We start from the raw sequence: 18253 nt of genomic DNA on the forward strand, positions 1-18253 counted from the left end.
TTACAGAATACTTTACGCTTCGGAATGTTCATCCTTATCGCCATGCGCCATGAGGCTGCGTCAAACTGTTCTTTCTCCTTTCCGTTTCAAATATCTTCGTTTTTTTTTCTTTTATTTTTTTTTTTTTTTTGTGTGTTTCTTCTTACCTGATACGGTTTCCGAATTCCCTCCTCTGTGACAAAAATATATTATAGAAAAACGCTTCGGGCTGTTGTGATTTTGTGATCGTTTTTTTTCATGCGACTTCCACCGACTGATTGTACGTTGGTTGTACATATTGAACTTTTGAACCGAGCGTATGTTATTTAACCTTTTACGGTGAGTTTTGACATACATATTTTGTCTTGTAGAAATTAAAGATGGAGAAAAATTTTACTGTAATTTAATTCAGTCGAGGAAGATGAAGTTATTAGACTTCGATAATTGAGAGGATTTCAAATAATTCGCACAGAGTGTAAAAAGTGGTGATATCCGGCTCGTGTTTCCATCTAGCGGCCTTTTAGGTGATTGTTATTAACTTTTGAACGTTCAATTGACGGCGACTGTGAACGTAGCGATTACCAACCGATTATGCTCAGTCGGTAACTTATCCGACGAGTACAACTCCGTCAGTGCACCAGTAGATCCACAAATGACGTTGATAAACTCGTTTTTATGATGAAATTGACGAAAAAGAGTGTAATTTACGGGTTTGTTGTATCTCGTTTCTCTGTTTCAGTTCTCTACTTGCGTATTATTCCATCCGTTGAATACAATAACTCAGCTGCTCAACGTCGATGATCAAACAATGATATATGATTAAATCTATTAAGATAATGTTACCAGCAACGCATCTCTTGGTAAGCCGGTAATACAGAACGCTACTGTATCGGTCTGCTAGACGATGAAACGATCATGAAGTGTAGAAAAAAAAAAAAAAAAAAATCATCAGCAGACTAGAGTGACTAGTTTTTTGTTTCTTTTTCGTTTCTTTTCTCACCCTTGTGGGATTTTTTCCAATTTCTACACGCCTAAGATTGCTTTTAATTAATTTCAACTGTGCAACACACTACAAACGATAACCCAGATTCTACACGTGGTTGACACATGCGTCTCGGATATAATAGTTTTATTATGTTCAAAACAAACGATCTGATACAGTTGAGCTTGGTTTTTTCTTTTTTTTTTTTTTAATTTTTATTTTTACGAGATGCAAAGTAGAAACGTAATAACTGAGACACCCTAATCCTAAAATCCTTTCCTCCAGATCCAAGTTTTCGTATTTTTCTCATCATTTCGATAAATTTAAAACATCCCGCAGCAGTATTGGAACTTGTGCACATATCTGTACCGAAATTTGAATAATGCCAGCCAGAAACACCTACAATAATTTATTGCAAATTGTAATTGCGGTATACGCGTAGACTAACAGACGTACGAATTTGTAATGATTGAAGAAGAGAAAGAATTAATAGCTAGGGAATTTTTCGCGCGGGTGCAGATCGCACGCTCACGAGTAAAGTACGAGATTAAGAAGCTGTGGCCCAGTTTTAGCGATAGATGCGGAGGTGGTTAAACGTCATACACTACTAACTAACCGTGTAAAGGAGAGAGAGAGAGAGAGAGAAGAAACTTTGTTAGCAAATAAGAAGAAGAAGAAGAAGAAGAAGAATCTCTGTACCGCAGAAACCTCCATCGCTCGCTCGCTCGCAATTATTGTTTGTTATCATTTGATGCGCTGATTACTGTCTGGAGCGTTAATAAAGCTTTCAGGTCTATAAGATAAGAAACACCGCTCGAATTAGTCGGGCATCAGCCGTAACCAACGGCAACGACGCCAAGTATAACGGAATTGAGAAAACGAAGCGGAACCAGACCGAGCACTACGCTGCTGAGAGAAAAAGAGAGAGAGAGAGAGAGAGGGAGAAAGAAAGAGACGGAACAGAGAATCTCCCCCATGATGATGAAATCTGGACACTCGACCAGCTGCTACTATTTTCTAATTTTATGCGCTTCAAACGCGGTCGCAAATTCATTATTAATTACAAAAACGAAACAAAAAAAAAAAAAAACCGATATAACTCACCGGATTGATGTGTCGATAGATTTGCGAATTAATTATAATTCACCTGAATTAATGAGAATCAACTGAATTAATGCAAGATAACTGAATTAATAAGAATTGACTGAATTTGATAAAAATGTAACTGAAATACTGAGAATTAACTGAGAGATAACTGAATTATGGAAAATTAAGTCAAAAATATTAAATTGAAATAAGAAATTGGTTTAATGAATTGAAATGAATCAAGTTGAATTAAAGAAATCTACCTAAATTAAAGAAATTAATTTGTATTAAAAAAAAAAAAAATCAAGTTGAATTACATGAATATATTTAATTTAATTGAGCTCGAAAAAAATTATTGCGTTCACTCAAATCTCGAGTTGTTTTCCTCTTGTTCGCGAGAAGGGGTGAGAAAATTGATAAATAAAAAAATAAGAAAAAATAAAAAGACTAAGAAAAAGATTCGCGTACGCTGTACGTGCATTTATCATAAATACATGTAATTATACATCCTTAGGCAAGTAAACACCGTGATTTGAAAACAAGTCGAGTCGTCAAGTGTCCGAGGCTGGAAGCGTACGTACCAGGACGTAAGGACATTGCGTTACCTCATCTCTGCCCAATTTTGTAAACGTGGTATAATACAACAGCTCGGCATGGAAAGAGCGATGGTCGAGTTAAATGCTGCTCCGAAATAAGCAGATTTTTCAATATAAAATCGCGGTTTATTCATATATAAATATAGAGTTAAATTTTTAAATAACCTCTACGATATTAATTACACAGGCCGTAAGTGCAGTTCTCAAGTGTTTTCTATTCTACCTTATTGTACATACATATGAAATGATGAAATAAATTTCTGTAAACGCAATTAAGTAAATATATACGTATAATAGAAGAGTAATATTATATCCGTGTGCTTACCGTGTTGTTATAAAATCAATTTTTAACTAAAAATTGTTAGCGTAATAAAAGAGATCAGTAACGCAGGTCTGCGAGAAAATTATTTCATAACTGCTGCACGGGGTGTTTTTCATTGATATTATGTTTGCGAGTGTGCTGAATCGAAAAATAATCACTTCCATTTCCCTCCACTACGAACAATATTTTTGCAAAATGGAAGGTGTTGTTTGCATTAAAAAGAAAAAAAAAAAAGTACAACAACGATGAAAAAACCATCATTACATTGCAACGAACAATAAACAACATATCTTACAAACTTAAACGAACAATTTCTTCATGAAATTTACTCAACAATCAGTGTTTCATTCTTTTTTCCTATTTTCATCACCGAACAAGTTTCCGCTTTCAATTTTCTCTTTCCCCGTTTGTATTTATTCTCGAGTCTAACTCTGATCCTAATTATACAAATATATTGAACAAAACTCAGAAATAACTTTTGCAAAAGAATTACTCGAATCAAAAAATATTATACCATATAGTTCGACTAAACCAGGAGTTTCGCACCGACTAAAACTGCAAAAACCGCGTTCGTGACGGAGAATTTTCTTGACAATACATTTATCCCGGTTTCAGCGAGTTCGAGATAAAACAAATTAAAAAAAAAAAAAAAAAAACAGACACCCCGTGCAGTTTTTTTTTCCTCGCAGCCCCGTGTGAGTTGAGTTTAAAAAAAAAAAAAAGTTCTTTTCCTTAAGCATATAAAAAAAAAAAATTAAAAGGAATGCCAAAGTCGGATCGCAGTCCCAACGACGATGAGAAACAAGAGCCGGGGTTCCGAGGCTCGCCGTTCGAACGTCGAGGGCGTCGTCGAATATCGCGAGTCGGTCGCGTGGGGCGAAAACCGAGCGGCGGCTTTCGTTCAAACGGTTCAAATCGCGAAACGGAGTTGCCGACCGTGGTTCAAAGACGGAGTAGCGCGATCCTTGTTGCCCAAGCTGCAAGGGCGCTCGGTGTTTCCGTGATAAGGAGTTACGTTGGGATAATTTACAAGTGCGCGTCCTGCGTTATGGGGATGTTCAAATGGCTGAGAAAGTGAGTACACACACACACACACACACAAATAAATATATATAACCTATAAGTTGTATAAAAATTTAATGTCATTTTTCTACCCGAGGATACGGTGATTTATGTTACTATTTTGTCTTTTTCTTTTAGAAAACATTCTTCTTCTTCTTCTTTTTTTTTTATCTTTCTTTCTCTTTTCTCCAACCGTGTAGCACCGTGTGTTTCGTCTAAAAGTTCGATTTCACGCGCAATCGCGCGACGAAAATGACGAGGCAAAACATTGTCACGCATCAATTTGCAAACATTATTACACGTACGTAGCATATAATACACGAGTTTCTATAACTGGGTATATTATACAAATTTATGCCTGTGAATAGATTATATATTTAATGTGTGTCTGTGTGTGTGTGTGTGTATAGACACGAGTCGAGTATCAATACCGCAAAAAAAAGAGTGAGAGAGAGAAAAAATTGAAAAAAAAAATGGAAAGATAAACAGCCGGACGAAAGGTAGAATATACGTTACCTACAATAATAACACCTTTGCACAATTTGTAATAATATTACAATTGGCATACAGATGCGATAATGGAGCAGATAATTTTACCGGTTTTTGTATATTATGTAGGAAACCGTTTATCAGCGATAATGATATTCTTATTATTGCGTACATAAAATTGCCTACGTTTCAAGTGGAGTTTGAAAATGAATACATTAGATACGATTCATTATCTGACCTTTTGGCTTGTCAGCCTTGTTACATGTGTATATCTGTATATACAATATTATAAAGCGACTTGCGTATAATTTCTGTGTCGTGTCGAACTAGTGTAACTATAAACGCTTATATGCAACGTATATATATACATACATATACATAAAAACCATGTATTTAATGGACAATTCCAACACACGTACGGTTATAATAAAGTTCGAAGTCACTAACTGTCATTAAAATCGTGATGCAGGCTCGTTTAAAAGATGTTTCGTCTTTCAAAAAATGTTACTGTATATTTAGAAATGAGAACCGAAAGATGAAAGTGAAAAAGAAATTTTTATAATAATACAATTACGTGTATATACAACGAAGAGACATAATTATTATAATTGCGACTCGCGAATAAAAGTCAACCATTGCGGAACAGACACTGCGAATAGAAGCTCACGGAGCATATTCGCAAATTCTTGCAAAATCCGGCTAAATGTACGTTCGTAACGGTAATTTTTATTTTCTTTTTATTATTAATTTTTTTTTTTTTTTTTCAAGCGAACAAAAGGTGTGGGAAATTCCCAGGACATATTTTCGATAGACAATTCAAACGAGCGGCGAGTTAATTGCTATCATTATTAGTGTTGTTGTTATTATTATTATTGTAATAATAATTATACGAGCCGTTGTTCGGTGACTTTTATTATTCCGGAATATAATTCAGGGAGAATTTCTTACCCAGATGACACTAGACGAGGAGACAATGAGAGCGAGCCGGATCTATAGGGTGATCAAAATGCGATTTATTTTAAGGAATTTTTTATCCATCCCTGGAAATCGAAGCGGCGTTTTGACCCCCGCAGAGATGAGTTTTAATTATCTACAAAATAGACACGCTACGCACTCTGCATGTTATTATACGGAAGGAAACGACGAGGAATTTACTGTGCGAGCAATTGTCGTAAAGTTTCTCTGTTTTCACCGGTCCTTTTCCGAGGATGTGAAAACGGAATACGCGTAGCCCATACGCAATGAATCGGTGTTTAGATTAGAAAATCTAGCCACGAGCCCGAATCGATAAACAAGTTTCAACGATTGTGTCAAAACTTCAAGTCGATCGGATAAAAATTGACCACCAGATTGAAAACGTGGTCGTTCGCTATTTTGTTAATGATGTCAATGGAAGAAAAAGAAAGAAAGAAAGAAAGGGCATGATTTTAGACCGTACAAGCTGTCCCCCCCCCCCCTAACGCCATTGAATTTCACCGAAAACGTAACGGAAGTTGGATTTTACTTGTTGCACGAGTGAAAATTTCTATTTACTATTTCTAGGGAAATAATATTGCTACAGGTGTAATTGTTGGGGAATAGAAAGACGTGAATTCGTGCGAGTCGCGGGTACGGCGTATAAACGAAGGAATAAACTGAAATCGATTAATCGATAGCCGATCGCCTGCGCACATGTAATACACGTCCATACATTGTGTGTAAATATATACTATAATATAATTCGTACGGCGCACGCGTCATGAATTTTCAAGGCGCGTTACCGGCTTACTAATACTTTCATCTCGTACCTGCGAGGTGCCAAAGCTGTTTGCGACCCGATCGTAACTGCAGAGGTATAATTAAATCGCGTGGAACAATATAAATATATCGGCTAGCGAACAGCGATGTAATATAAGTAATAATCACGGCGAGCGACGACGAAGAAGGAAGAGTTCGATTATACGTGCATAATTGTAATTGCACTACAACGTGATGTAATCAATGCTAATTATAAGTTCCTTTCTTTCGTTGCCACCGGTAGGGATTTTTTTTTATACCCTAAGGGAGAGGAAGCCGTTCGTTTAATTAATCGCTAATCATCAAGCTGGCTGCATACACTGAGAAAAATTTAGTGAAACAGGTATCGTTAAAAAAAACTTTTTGAACATTGTTGGAATTACGAAAGACGAGGTACGCCCAACAATTTTGCGCTATCGTCGATCCTTTTTTGGTAATCGCAACGCAAAATCAGTTTGCGAGGTTTACTCTACTTTTCTAGTCAAACAAGGCTTTAACGTCAATTTATTCTTGCGCGAGCATTAGATTTTCGCAACGGTTGCAAAGAAATATAGCAACAGCGATCGTAACGAGAAAGAATAGCAACGGATACTAGACTTTCCGGTAACGGCTACATAACTAATATTCATTTTGTACCTAGAACTATATTTTTCGATTCTGGTAAAAAATGAAAATATCCAAGGACCGAGCGGTAACCGGAACTAAAAATTTCTCTCAGTGTATAACAGAGTTGTAAAATTGGTAGGAATTAAAAAAAACAAGTTGGATAATCAATTTATAGATCGTACGTAATCGGTTTTAGAACGTGTCTATCTAAGCTAGATTTTGCCAAGCGACCCGTGAAATATTTCAAGATCCAATTAAGGAACTGCTACATGATATGTGTTGAATACACACACTCACACACACACACACACGCTGCACACGCGCATGAATCTTGTAAGCCGGACAAATCCTGCCTGCCTAATTGCCATGCCGGATGCTTCCTCCTCTCCATGTTACAAACAGAGCAACAAAAACGCGTTTATTTATTCTCACGCAATGCAGCTGGGCGTGCAAAACGCATGCGATTTTTGTAGATATACATATGTGTGTACGTATGTGTGAAGTAATATAATGTATAATGTATGTGCACGTAATTACTCTATCGCCATAATCAGATCGATCAGACAGCGTTACACCTTCTAGCAGCAACAGCATCAAGTCGCGTATCAGAATTCCACCACTTCTTCTTCTTCTTCTTCTTCTTCTTCTTATTCATCGCGCTGCCAACTTCTCCACGCTTTCTAGATTCGATAGTACGTACATTTGTACATAGACCAGCTATTACGAAGCTGTTTTTCTTTTTCCTTTTTTTTATGTATATATATATATATTATATAAATTATACTGTATCAAAACAATCGACCTTTTTTTTTCAAAATTCAAGTCGAAAATATTGTTCCAAATAACGAAAAAAGAACGCTGTTGTGTTCCAAATTTGGTATTGTATAACTCGTCAAGGGATTAGTGTACCGATGAGAAAAAAACGGATTTTTTTAAGGGGTTGAACGATCTACAAAAAAGGTCTTTTATCATTTTACGATAAATCTAATCTTTCAAACGTTATTCAAAGTCTTTTCTTTGATATTTTGAAAGAGCAGATTTATCGTAAAATGATCATGGAGCTTTTTTGTAGGTCATTCGATTCTCCACAAAAATACGTTGTGGTTTTATCGGTACACAAACGCGATGACGATGTATAAAATTCCACCGCTTAAAAAAAAAAAATTTCCCAAGTTATTTAAATGGGAAATGGAAAATCGCGATGAGGCATCTCTAGATATTAATATTAAGAGCTCAAACTTGGAACAACGTCGTTTTTTCGTTATCTGGAACAATATTTTTGCCTTTAATTTTGAAGAATGGTCGATTTTTTAAAACATGTATCCAAACTCGCGACAATGAGACCCCCGGAAAGATCATTATTATAAACAAATAAAACGACACAAATTCGCGTTGTAATTTACGATATTTTCCATCCAACCTCCGGCCGACGTTAAATTTAATTCTCGATTTGTTGTACGAACTGAACACAGGATTGCGTCACGAGATCGTGGCGGCCGGAAACGAATACCGAATAGACCGGAAGGCGGTCGCGGCGTGTCGGGAAGCGGCGATCGCGGATCAACGAGGTGAAAAATTTCAGCGAAATTCGATCGCACGTAAATCCTACGGAGGTAGGCTACGTAAGAGAGGGAAAGATGTATCGTATATACATATGTACTCGTATTAACGCAGAATAGTCGATCGGGGATAAGAGGCGACCGTCGAAGCTGGCCGAGAGCGCGGGTCAAGGTTTTGCGATGGATTCGGAAAGGTGACGGCATCGGAAAGAAGCGGAAAGAAGCGGAAAGATTATATTATTATTCTGCGTATCGTACATTCGTACATGCATGTATACGAGTCGGATTTTGTTGTTAGAGGAGAGGCTAACCCTTTGAATTATAGTGGCAAGTATTCTTACAATACCACCTGTTTTATATCAATATGTCCGTATATTTAGACAATTTTGAAAACATATTTCTTTGCGCTGTTTTGCTATTTCTGACGGTATACTAACGGGAATTCATTCATTGAATGTAAATTATTGTCGTTGGGAAGAGATTGGTTGAAAAAAAAAAACGTGAAAATTTAAAGAATAATTCATTACCGAGAAAGTCAACACTCTACGCGTGTACATATTTTACATAAATTGTAAGTTCTCGGGGTCGCTGATTGCGAATGTAAAACCGGATTTGAAAAATCCAGTATTTCGAATCCAATCAGCGACCCCTAAAACACCTGCACAGAGTTTTTTAACCATATTCCATCAAATTTGAAACCTTCGTCCGCGATTTAAAATTTTTGAAATCCATTTAAAACTATCTTGCTATAAAATTTGACTCAGCACAACAAAGCACGTGTTTCAAAGAGTCAACACTCGCGATCGTATCCGCAAACTATGGAGAAAGAAGAACGCGCCGGCGGTAAAAAGCTTCGAAAACTAGCCTGACGGAACCGGAAGCTGCTGCGCTGGCTGCAGCGACCGCGTAGAAACGGTAAAAAATAAAAAGGCAGAATTTCATTCCGGCTCGACTGGGAAAATTATAAACTGCGGTATTCGAGCCGTCGTTGGTTAGGATTTTCGACACTGAATTCTGTAGGAGAATGTTATTCGGATTCAGCGAAGAGTTGGTATACTCAGGTACCACACGTATGTACGCAATTTTCGAGCGAATCTCACCTCGCCCCGTTGCGTCGGCACGGTTCCCTACCTCGGAATGACATCATGCGGACATAAAACGGGGTATATGTATAACGTGCGATTTATCAAGTACACGTGGAGTTTGTGTTGGGCCAGCGGACACCTATATACATATATGTATATATATAATATATATATATATGTACAGGTTTTGCCTTTTGTGCCGTACAACATGCGAAATGAAAAAAGATAAAAATAAAACTAGAAGAATTGAATGTTACGGAGTTGAAATGCGGGCTAGCCTGAACTTATATTTTGCATACAAGGATGTCGGACGAATAGATATTATCAGTGTGGAAATCTACTATTTTTCGACTGCGATCGCAATGAAACGAAAAGAAAAACGAGGGAAAAAAACACCACATACATTTCTCTTTTATCCACCTGCAATTATTTATCTACACGGCTGTTGATAACTGGAATCTCGAATTTCCTGACTTTTCCAGGCATTCCAGCCTGAAAATAAGATTTTGTCAAGTAACCTTTCGCGAAATATAACGCTAAATAATGACAATTTATTTTACACATCGATACTAATACCTTCACGATCAGTATTACCTAGTAAATAATATCTTGTACCATCCGACTATCAATTTACAAAAAACAGCCTGCGATTTTCCGTTGAAAAAAAAAAAAAAAAAAAAAAAAAAAACGAAAGAAGATTCGGTGTCGAGTGATATGCGTGGAATGTATGAGGTGTTGCGATGAAACAAAATTTCAAGTACAACGTTTTTTTTTTTCTTAAGATCGATAGCAGTTTGTTATAAGTACAAGTGTGTTTCTTCGACCGACTCAAAATTCCAGTCTTGTTATCGAAATTCCCTGAGTTTTCCCTGCTGTAAAAAATTTCCCGCATTTTCCCGGTTTTCCAGGTTTTCCCTGTGCGAACGAATCCTGCCCGAGTCCTCCTATAATAAGTGCACCGGCACCCCCGACTTCGAGTACATCGCACGCGGGTATTTATAGCTATGTTCACATGATATTTACCTTTCTCTTAACGGTTAATACATTACGAGATGGAAAAAAACGGAATGCCGTAGACTCGTGTATGCGTATGTGCGGCAGATTTTTACCCATGTATCATGCATTTGTGTAATTGTAAGAAAATCTTTCCTCCTAAATTTCAGAGACTTTGTGCAGTGGGACCGAAACAGGAGGAGTCTACCATCTCCGAATCAACGAGGGCTTAACAAGTGGGTACATGCTTATAATAATTCGAGCGTCGTTTGTTGTTTGTGTTCGACAACGTAACGCTGGAAGATTTATAATTCGTAGTTTCACTCACCATTCTCAAATCTCGAACGCTGCATCGGCAATTTTCCGGTGGCTGAAAGCGTGGTCGGATAAAAAACACGAGCACTCTCACAATAGTAACACTCGAAACTTTACACGATTAGCGGTAGTGTTTACAGTTTTTTCACATCAAAACGAAACGCGGCGTACGCAACACGATTACACAACAATGGCGTCGTAACAAACCGGCGAAACAAAAGCGGGGAAAAGTAACAAATGAAAATCGAGGATAGGAATGAAAAACCGAGCTTCGCCCTGAGTCGGCAAGAAAGATCGCGATGAGAATTAAACATCACGTCGGATTAGCGATATTTTATCGGAACCGAAAATCCTCCAGCGTATCGCGGCGATAACGAAATTCGCGAAGGCGTTTCAAGTCAACGCCGGTATTTATACGCCGAAATGAAAACGGACGCATCGCGTGGCGTCTTGCACAAAATTACCCATCATCCCTTGCTACAAGAAAGTGAAATTATTCACACAATAAACTGTTGCCAACCTGAACGCGGGGCGTTGCGAAATCTGATTCGATCAATTTCACGTTCGAAGCTCCCTTCATTCCGCAAGTTTTGATCGGTTGACCCGAGACAAGTTCACGTAGCATGAGCGAAAATTTTTTAACGAAAAAACGTCACCTCCTCGTCAAGATGTCAGGATCAGTTGCCAGGCGGCTCCGTTTCGAAGGAAGGTGAATAAACGTTTTCGACTTATGTTATAACCTGTAACAACGATAACTTACCGAGCATTTCGTACGATTCAACCGGCATAACCTCTTTTCGCAATCGTAACCCTGTCGGTGTTTTCTTTTTTTTTTGGTTATATTGCATTTTATAGCTACGAATCGTTACTGTTATCGGCATTCTTTTTTCGGGATAGCGATCAGGACCGCAAAAGCACCTTGACAGTGGTCCTAGAACGGCGTCGACACCGCGGCACTGATTCCAACGACCTGTGCCGTCTGTCACAGTCCGAAGATACGAATGAGGCCCACAGCTCTGTTTCCGGTTCGCTGAACAGCTTAAACTGCACCGAAGACCGCGCCAGCAGGTTGTTCGACTATCGAAAATCGATTATATTGAACTTGGTAACGTTGTCGTAACTGTTCGTGCCGAGGAAAAACGGGAAAAACCGTTATTTCCGCGATTTGGGAACTGTTTGAAGTTTAGTAAACCGTAATAAATTAAAACGTACTCATATTTTGCAAACTTAGTTCCTTAAAAATAATTTTAAAAATAAAAAAATGGTAACTTTTTCCCAATGTTTCGTTACGATAACGTTTATACTATAACTATAACTTCAACATCGTGAAAATCGATAGTATTCGACACAGCATGAAATTAATAGTGCATGCGCAGATGCGTCACCGCGTTGCATTTCTTCGATCAGGATTATTTGCACATGCACTCGTGATGCACAGCCGTGTCCGCATTGACGATGCACCGCATGAACGAATGTTCACTGATACATCTACATTTAAGCAACTTCCCAAAATATGACATTCTTTCACAAGTTTTTGCTTATCAGCGAGGCGTACAGAAGCGCACTCCAAGCGTTTCTAGATCGTCGTCGTGAACCGGCCGAGGGATCCGAGGGCGGTCATTCGCCGAAATTAAGTCCGACTAAAAACCGGGTCGAAATCTTCAGGAACAATACGAACAGCGAGAAGCAACCGGAGTATGAAAATCCGCCGATTCCGGGGGTTCCCCACGTCGAGGCGTCGGAACTCTTCGAAGTCGGGTGGGTCGCCGGTACGGAAGATCGCTACCTCGAGCTCATCGCCGCCGAATGGCAGAACACAAGAACTGCTCTTCGCCGAAGTTCCCATCCGGACTGTTTTACCGCTGTACGAGCCGACCTGAACGTTCTCATGTTAGTATTAACATAATATACTTAATTATTAATTTGTTACGTAAAACAAAAATGATGCACCTGCAATTTATATATATATAATAATTTCTTCGTTGTTTACAAATGAATTTAAGCCGACAAATTGCAGGGAAATCCGGCATCCGCACACCCTGCTGCTGATGGGAACGACGCGTACCGATGAGCACGGGATCGTCGCGATTTTCGAGTCGGTCGACTGCACCCTTTACAACTACGTCCACGAGCAGGGGGAGCGTGTAAGTGTCCAGGGTGCGGCGCGATGTGCCGGACAGCTGGCCGATGCCCTGAGGCACGCCCACGCGAGAGGAATCATCCACGGAGCTCTAAGTTCGCATTGCGTATTTCTCGCTGCTAGCGGTACCGCAAAACTTGGGGGATGGGAACTCGCCGTGCGCGAAAAAGAGGTTTGCGATATTATTTATTTCAATTCTGATAAATACCCCGGTGAATATGATTCCTACGATTTTATAAGAATTTTTAAACAAATTGTTATACTTAGTTTCTCATAAATACTTGTAGATTTGTATGAAAATTTATATATTTTCAATAAGAAAACCTGCAAGCTACTACAAATTTTAACGAAAATTAACAATAACTCTTTACGAAAAATTATGCATATTTACAATTTTTTAAAGAAATAATCCCAAATATTTCAATTTCTGTAAAAATCTAAGTGTAGAAATTTTCACCAGGGTAAGTATTAGAATTACTTATTATACCTGTTCGTCGAATATGTGTCTATTTGTAATTATAATACATGCCGTCGTGTATGCATTGCAGCTGAAATTCCGCGGAAGTGTTGTGCAGGGATATCGGAATTCTGCTAGCGTAAATAATTGGCCCACGCCCCAGTAGAAAGTGTATATAACACGTATATCTGAATAGGATTACGTAAAATTCATTGTAGCGCTATATATTATATGGGTATTTTATGTATTTACAGAGCAATATTAATCTTCACGGACCGCGGAGCAATCGATCGCTTTCAATTAACACTATTAACGGTATAAGTATATACAGGCAAAAAGGTATCGAAAAGCATGACTATTTCTGCGGGATTAGTACTTCTTCTTGACCGACTTTATACCGTTTATACAATACACGAGATTGACTTTGGTTTCGGTTTCCAGACCGCATTACCGCTACCGAGGTATAAAATACTACAATGTAAAACTTATTTTAAAATGAAAAATTACCCAACGAACGGACAAATAATCAAAGAAACAAACGAAAAGCAGTTATAGTACAGTGACACTAAAGTTAGAAGTAAATTGTCGGTTGGTTTTATTACGCGGAGTTGTCAAACCTCGGAACCGTTAATGTTATACCCGTGGTGGAGGGTTGGGAGGGATTTGTATTTTTCATTCGTCGAGTTTTACTTAAATAGCCGCATTCCATGTAACAGGAAATTGTCTGACGGTATACTGTTTCGTTCTCATTGTATCCAATTGATCGTCCCGATTTCAAAACGGACACGTTTGCACTGCTAGTAGGTATTCAATTGAATTTGTTTCAAAAAGGAGACAGACGAGCGATCGCTCGACCGTGTCCAGATTCCCGATGGACGGGATAAATAAATAGATTTTCTCGCATACTTCTGTAAGCGTGCAGCTTCGCTGTAACTACGCTGCTTGATCCCACGCTGACGGTATTCTTTGATTAAAACAAAAACTGGCAATTCGTAACGTTTCCTTTAGCCGCGGCCTTACCGCGAATGGGAGGAAAGACTGAGGACAGAAATATTCAAGTGGCAAGCACCTGAGATGTTTTACGGCGATGCACCCAGTCGGGCGTGCGATGTTTACGCCCTGGCTCTCCTAATTTGGGAAATGTGTACTGGTGAGCCCTTCGAGAACGTAAATAAGATGACAATACTAGAAAAAATTGGATTGTCCTGGAATCAGATTTTTTTTTTTTTAATGCACAGGCCGAATTCCTTGGAACGGACTAGACGAGGCGGAAATAGAGCGACAATACATACACTGGGAGCGCAGGATATCAACGGATACATACAATTTTCCACCGCTGCTAAACAACCTGCTTGAGGTCGGTCTCCATCTGGACGTTAACAAGAGGAACTTGGACATGGATCGTACGCGCAGATTTTTACGGCGAATCGAGGTTCGTAGAAATCTTTTTAACTGGATAAATTTATGTTTACAGGAAACTGTTACTTAGATTGTTTGATTTTTGAGAAAAAAAAAAATATCTTTTTAGCTGCGTTACGAAGAGGAAGAACCGATTTACATCAATCGGCAATCTAACAACAATAATCCGGATGTAAAAACGTTCAACGCACCCGTGGCCACATCGCCGTTGATCAAATCGCCGACGGTAACTACGCCGAAACGGGATACGAATGATATAAACAACACTCTGATGGCGAAGAAGTTATTTAATTTGAAAAAAACATCGGTTGATGAAGGAGGACAGAAAAACGGAAAGAATAAGATCTGCTCCGGTGATGCGTGCGCGGCGTCAGACGAAAAAAATTCAAATATGTACGCGGAGACACGGAGAAAGAATTGCGGGCATGTATCACCCCCCGAAACTCGTAAAGCCGTGTCTGAGTATCGCGAGAGAACGGCAGGCAAACGGGAGAAACTGGGCCACACCGATGAGAAAAGACAGCGCAGAGCTACGAAGGCGACGTCCACCGATATCGGAAAGAAGGCAGATAGAAATTTGAGTAAATTAATCGTGTCTGAGAGCAGTTTCTCCGAATCTTCGACCGCAATCGAAATTACAGAATCAAGCAATGACGAATCCGGGAACGATACCATAACCGATTTGAAAAAACTTAAAGAACTGATAGCGACGAAAAGATCCAAATTTTTCTATGGTACCAGCTCGCTCACGAATCTTCAAGCCCTCGAAATACCTGACATACCACAATCAAGTAGGTGTATAAAAGTAAGCAGATCATTCAATTGATACTGTCGATAGTTGCACGATAAATGAATTTCTTTGAATGTTCAAGGTCCACGAACGAGAGAGAGGATTTTAAAAGAGGCGAGAGAGAAAAGCTGTGAGCCATGCAAACCTGCGAGTCATAAAACAAACTTTGAACCGCTACTGTCCAAATCACACATAGAGTACAATCCAACTTTAATCAAGCCTGCGAGCCATCAAAATCAAAGAGTGAGTTGATTCGGACCAATTGAACTTCTTAAGAAAGTCGAAAGAATTCACTTATACATTTCTAAACTTGTTTTCACTGTATGTTTCAGGTAGAGCAGTCGCTACTGAACCAGGAGCATCAACCATCAATTCCACGGTCGCAAACACTGAACTCTAGCTCAACTAACTTCTTTGAATCATCACTGTGGAGGAAGGAGAAGTTGATTTGCTTGTCTAAAATGCATAAAGACGACCATAGCAGCGCGCAAAACCTTTCAAGTCTCGATAACAAACAACTCATTTCCAAATCGCCGGAATCTCCGGAAAGTGATTCAACCTATATTATCAGCAATAAAACTCCAGGTAAAACTTTTCAATTATATGAAAAAAAAAAGAACACATTGACAAAACCGAGTTACAGAGAGGTTTCTCAAGTATTTATTCATATATTTTTTATTTTTTACATCAGCCCACGACAAAGCTGATTTCATATACCCAGATTCTGTTTTGATGACGGACACAACGACTACCGAAATGGATGCAAGTCAAAATCGTACATCCGAAAGTATGCCGTTACAGGCATTGAAAGAAGCCCTCGATCGAGCTACGATTATCATTAATTCAGCAACACCAAATAACGAAAAATCGAGCCAATTTTCACCATTGGAGAGCCCTAACATCTCTGATATTGTATTTGACGAAAATGGTGCAAGCGAATCAATCTTTGAAAATTTAAACAAATCAAAGCTGTATGTTAATAATTCAAATGAAGAGATAAAAAGCATTGAACGAACCACAAATGGTGACCGTGATTCGCTACTTGCCACCGAAATAGCGACGAAATATCCTATTACCGTTGAAGACAACAACGAAAAATCAAGATACCTATCTTTTGGTCAAGAGTCAGGAGATATTTTTGACAGTATGACAGAATCAAAAATAGATGACTCTTTGGTTCAAAGACAGCCCAATTTTACGTACAGTAACCTGAATGGCAACAACACGCATGATGCAAATGACAGCCTGAACTGCTTAGCTGAAAAAAGTCTCATCTCATCAGCAACGATATTTTTAAGTGCTAAAAGTGGGGAAAAAGGTTGCAAAAGTTGCCAAAACAGAAATTTACTTGCCAGACGAAGATCCCTTCCTGCCGGATTGGGGCAGTTCAGGTCTGTGAGCAATGTTTCACCGCTTGGAAGATTGCCCATTAGAAGAGGGGTAATATTATCTTATAAATCTCACTAATGCAACAGATCTTTAAAAATTTTTACATAACATTTACCCGCGATTGTACGTTGTTTTTGTTTTTTTTTTAGGAAATTCCCGACAGCACGGTTGAAGATTTGTACATTGATGATGAATTCGGAGAAAACTTGAACATAAATATGGTCTTTCTGGAAGATGAAAACGAGCCTGATGACCACGACATACTTTCCAGTCTGCTACAATCATCTGAAGTGTAATATAATTCATAATTCACATTTATTCTACATACTAGATTTTTCCCAGTCTTTAAAAGATGAACACCAACCAATACTTTCAGTACCCTTTGTACCTTTGATAAATTTTTCCAAATTTAAAAAAATGGGAATATAGATTTTTACGAAAGGAATCGTAAGATTGAAATATACTGACAGTAGATATTGTAAGAAATGAACCACACGATTAGCGTCAACGATAACAAACTTATGAGAGTGATTTTTCTAAACAATATCCTAACACATGCTTTTATTTTATAAATCATTTTGTATTCATTTGTATGTATAAGTAGTGATATGTTTCTAGAATTAGAAACAACATGATGCATTTTAATTTCTCTTTCATGAACTTTTGTCAAATATTCCAAAGTTGAGATTGAAGAACGACAAGTTTTGTGATAGTAAATGTATGTTCAAAAGGTATTGTATCACGATATATAAGATATTTGGCGTCAAAGCAGAAAAAAGGAAACCTCTATTGTCAATATTGAAATGATAATATGTGTGATTGAATTAATGCTATAAATAACAAAATCTGTTCCTATCGCACCAAAGACATATAGCGAGCACCAAAAAAAAATAAGAAAAGTTGAAGACCGAATCATCATTGCTTTTAAGAGTTATCAGTATTTTAATGTATCAGTTTTTTTGTGTTAAACTTGTACTAAGGATAAGTTTGTTTTATACCCGATGTAAACTTAATATGATGTTAGATATCACTGACGATTCCTATAAATATGTTTTCCGTCCTTGAAGTATTTTACTCTCACGACCCAATGAGAATATGGTTATTATTATCACTACTATTTCTATTTGATTATATAATAAAACATATTGACCGAAATAATCTCAATAATTATTTTACCATATATTTTTCAACACCTGTGAGGCTAGAAG

At 38.2% G+C, this 18253-nt stretch overlaps 1 protein-coding gene across 5 annotated transcripts; it reads left to right on the forward strand.

Moving 5' to 3' along the window:
• The first annotated feature begins 2634 nt into the window (after positions 1 to 2634).
• LOC124223778 (uncharacterized) lies at positions 2635 to 18105 on the forward strand. 5 transcript variants are annotated; one of them, XM_046636025.2, is made up of 14 exons: positions 2635 to 2833; positions 3703 to 4039; positions 10451 to 10534; positions 10706 to 10771; positions 11748 to 11918; positions 12396 to 12740; positions 12868 to 13162; positions 14456 to 14597; positions 14686 to 14879; positions 14976 to 15657; positions 15739 to 15899; positions 15989 to 16241; positions 16348 to 17096; positions 17195 to 18105. In XM_046636025.2, exons 2-14 carry the CDS (start codon positions 3729 to 3731, stop codon positions 17339 to 17341), a joined length of 3600 nt encoding a protein of 1199 aa, XP_046491981.1. In that variant the 5' UTR covers positions 2635 to 2833; positions 3703 to 3728; the 3' UTR covers positions 17342 to 18105. The 5 variants fall into 5 exon arrangements, with proteins under 5 accessions (XP_046491981.1, XP_046491980.1, XP_046491983.1 ...); XM_046636024.2 differs by having other exon boundaries at positions 3727 to 4039; XM_046636027.2 differs by lacking the exon at positions 11748 to 11918 and having other exon boundaries at positions 2638 to 2833; positions 3727 to 4039.
• Positions 18106 to 18253: the final 148 nt, after the last annotated feature.

The sequence above is a fragment of the Neodiprion pinetum genome, chromosome 7 (assembly GCF_021155775.2).
Source record: "Neodiprion pinetum isolate iyNeoPine1 chromosome 7, iyNeoPine1.2, whole genome shotgun sequence".
NCBI lineage: Eukaryota > Metazoa > Arthropoda > Insecta > Hymenoptera > Diprionidae > Neodiprion > Neodiprion pinetum.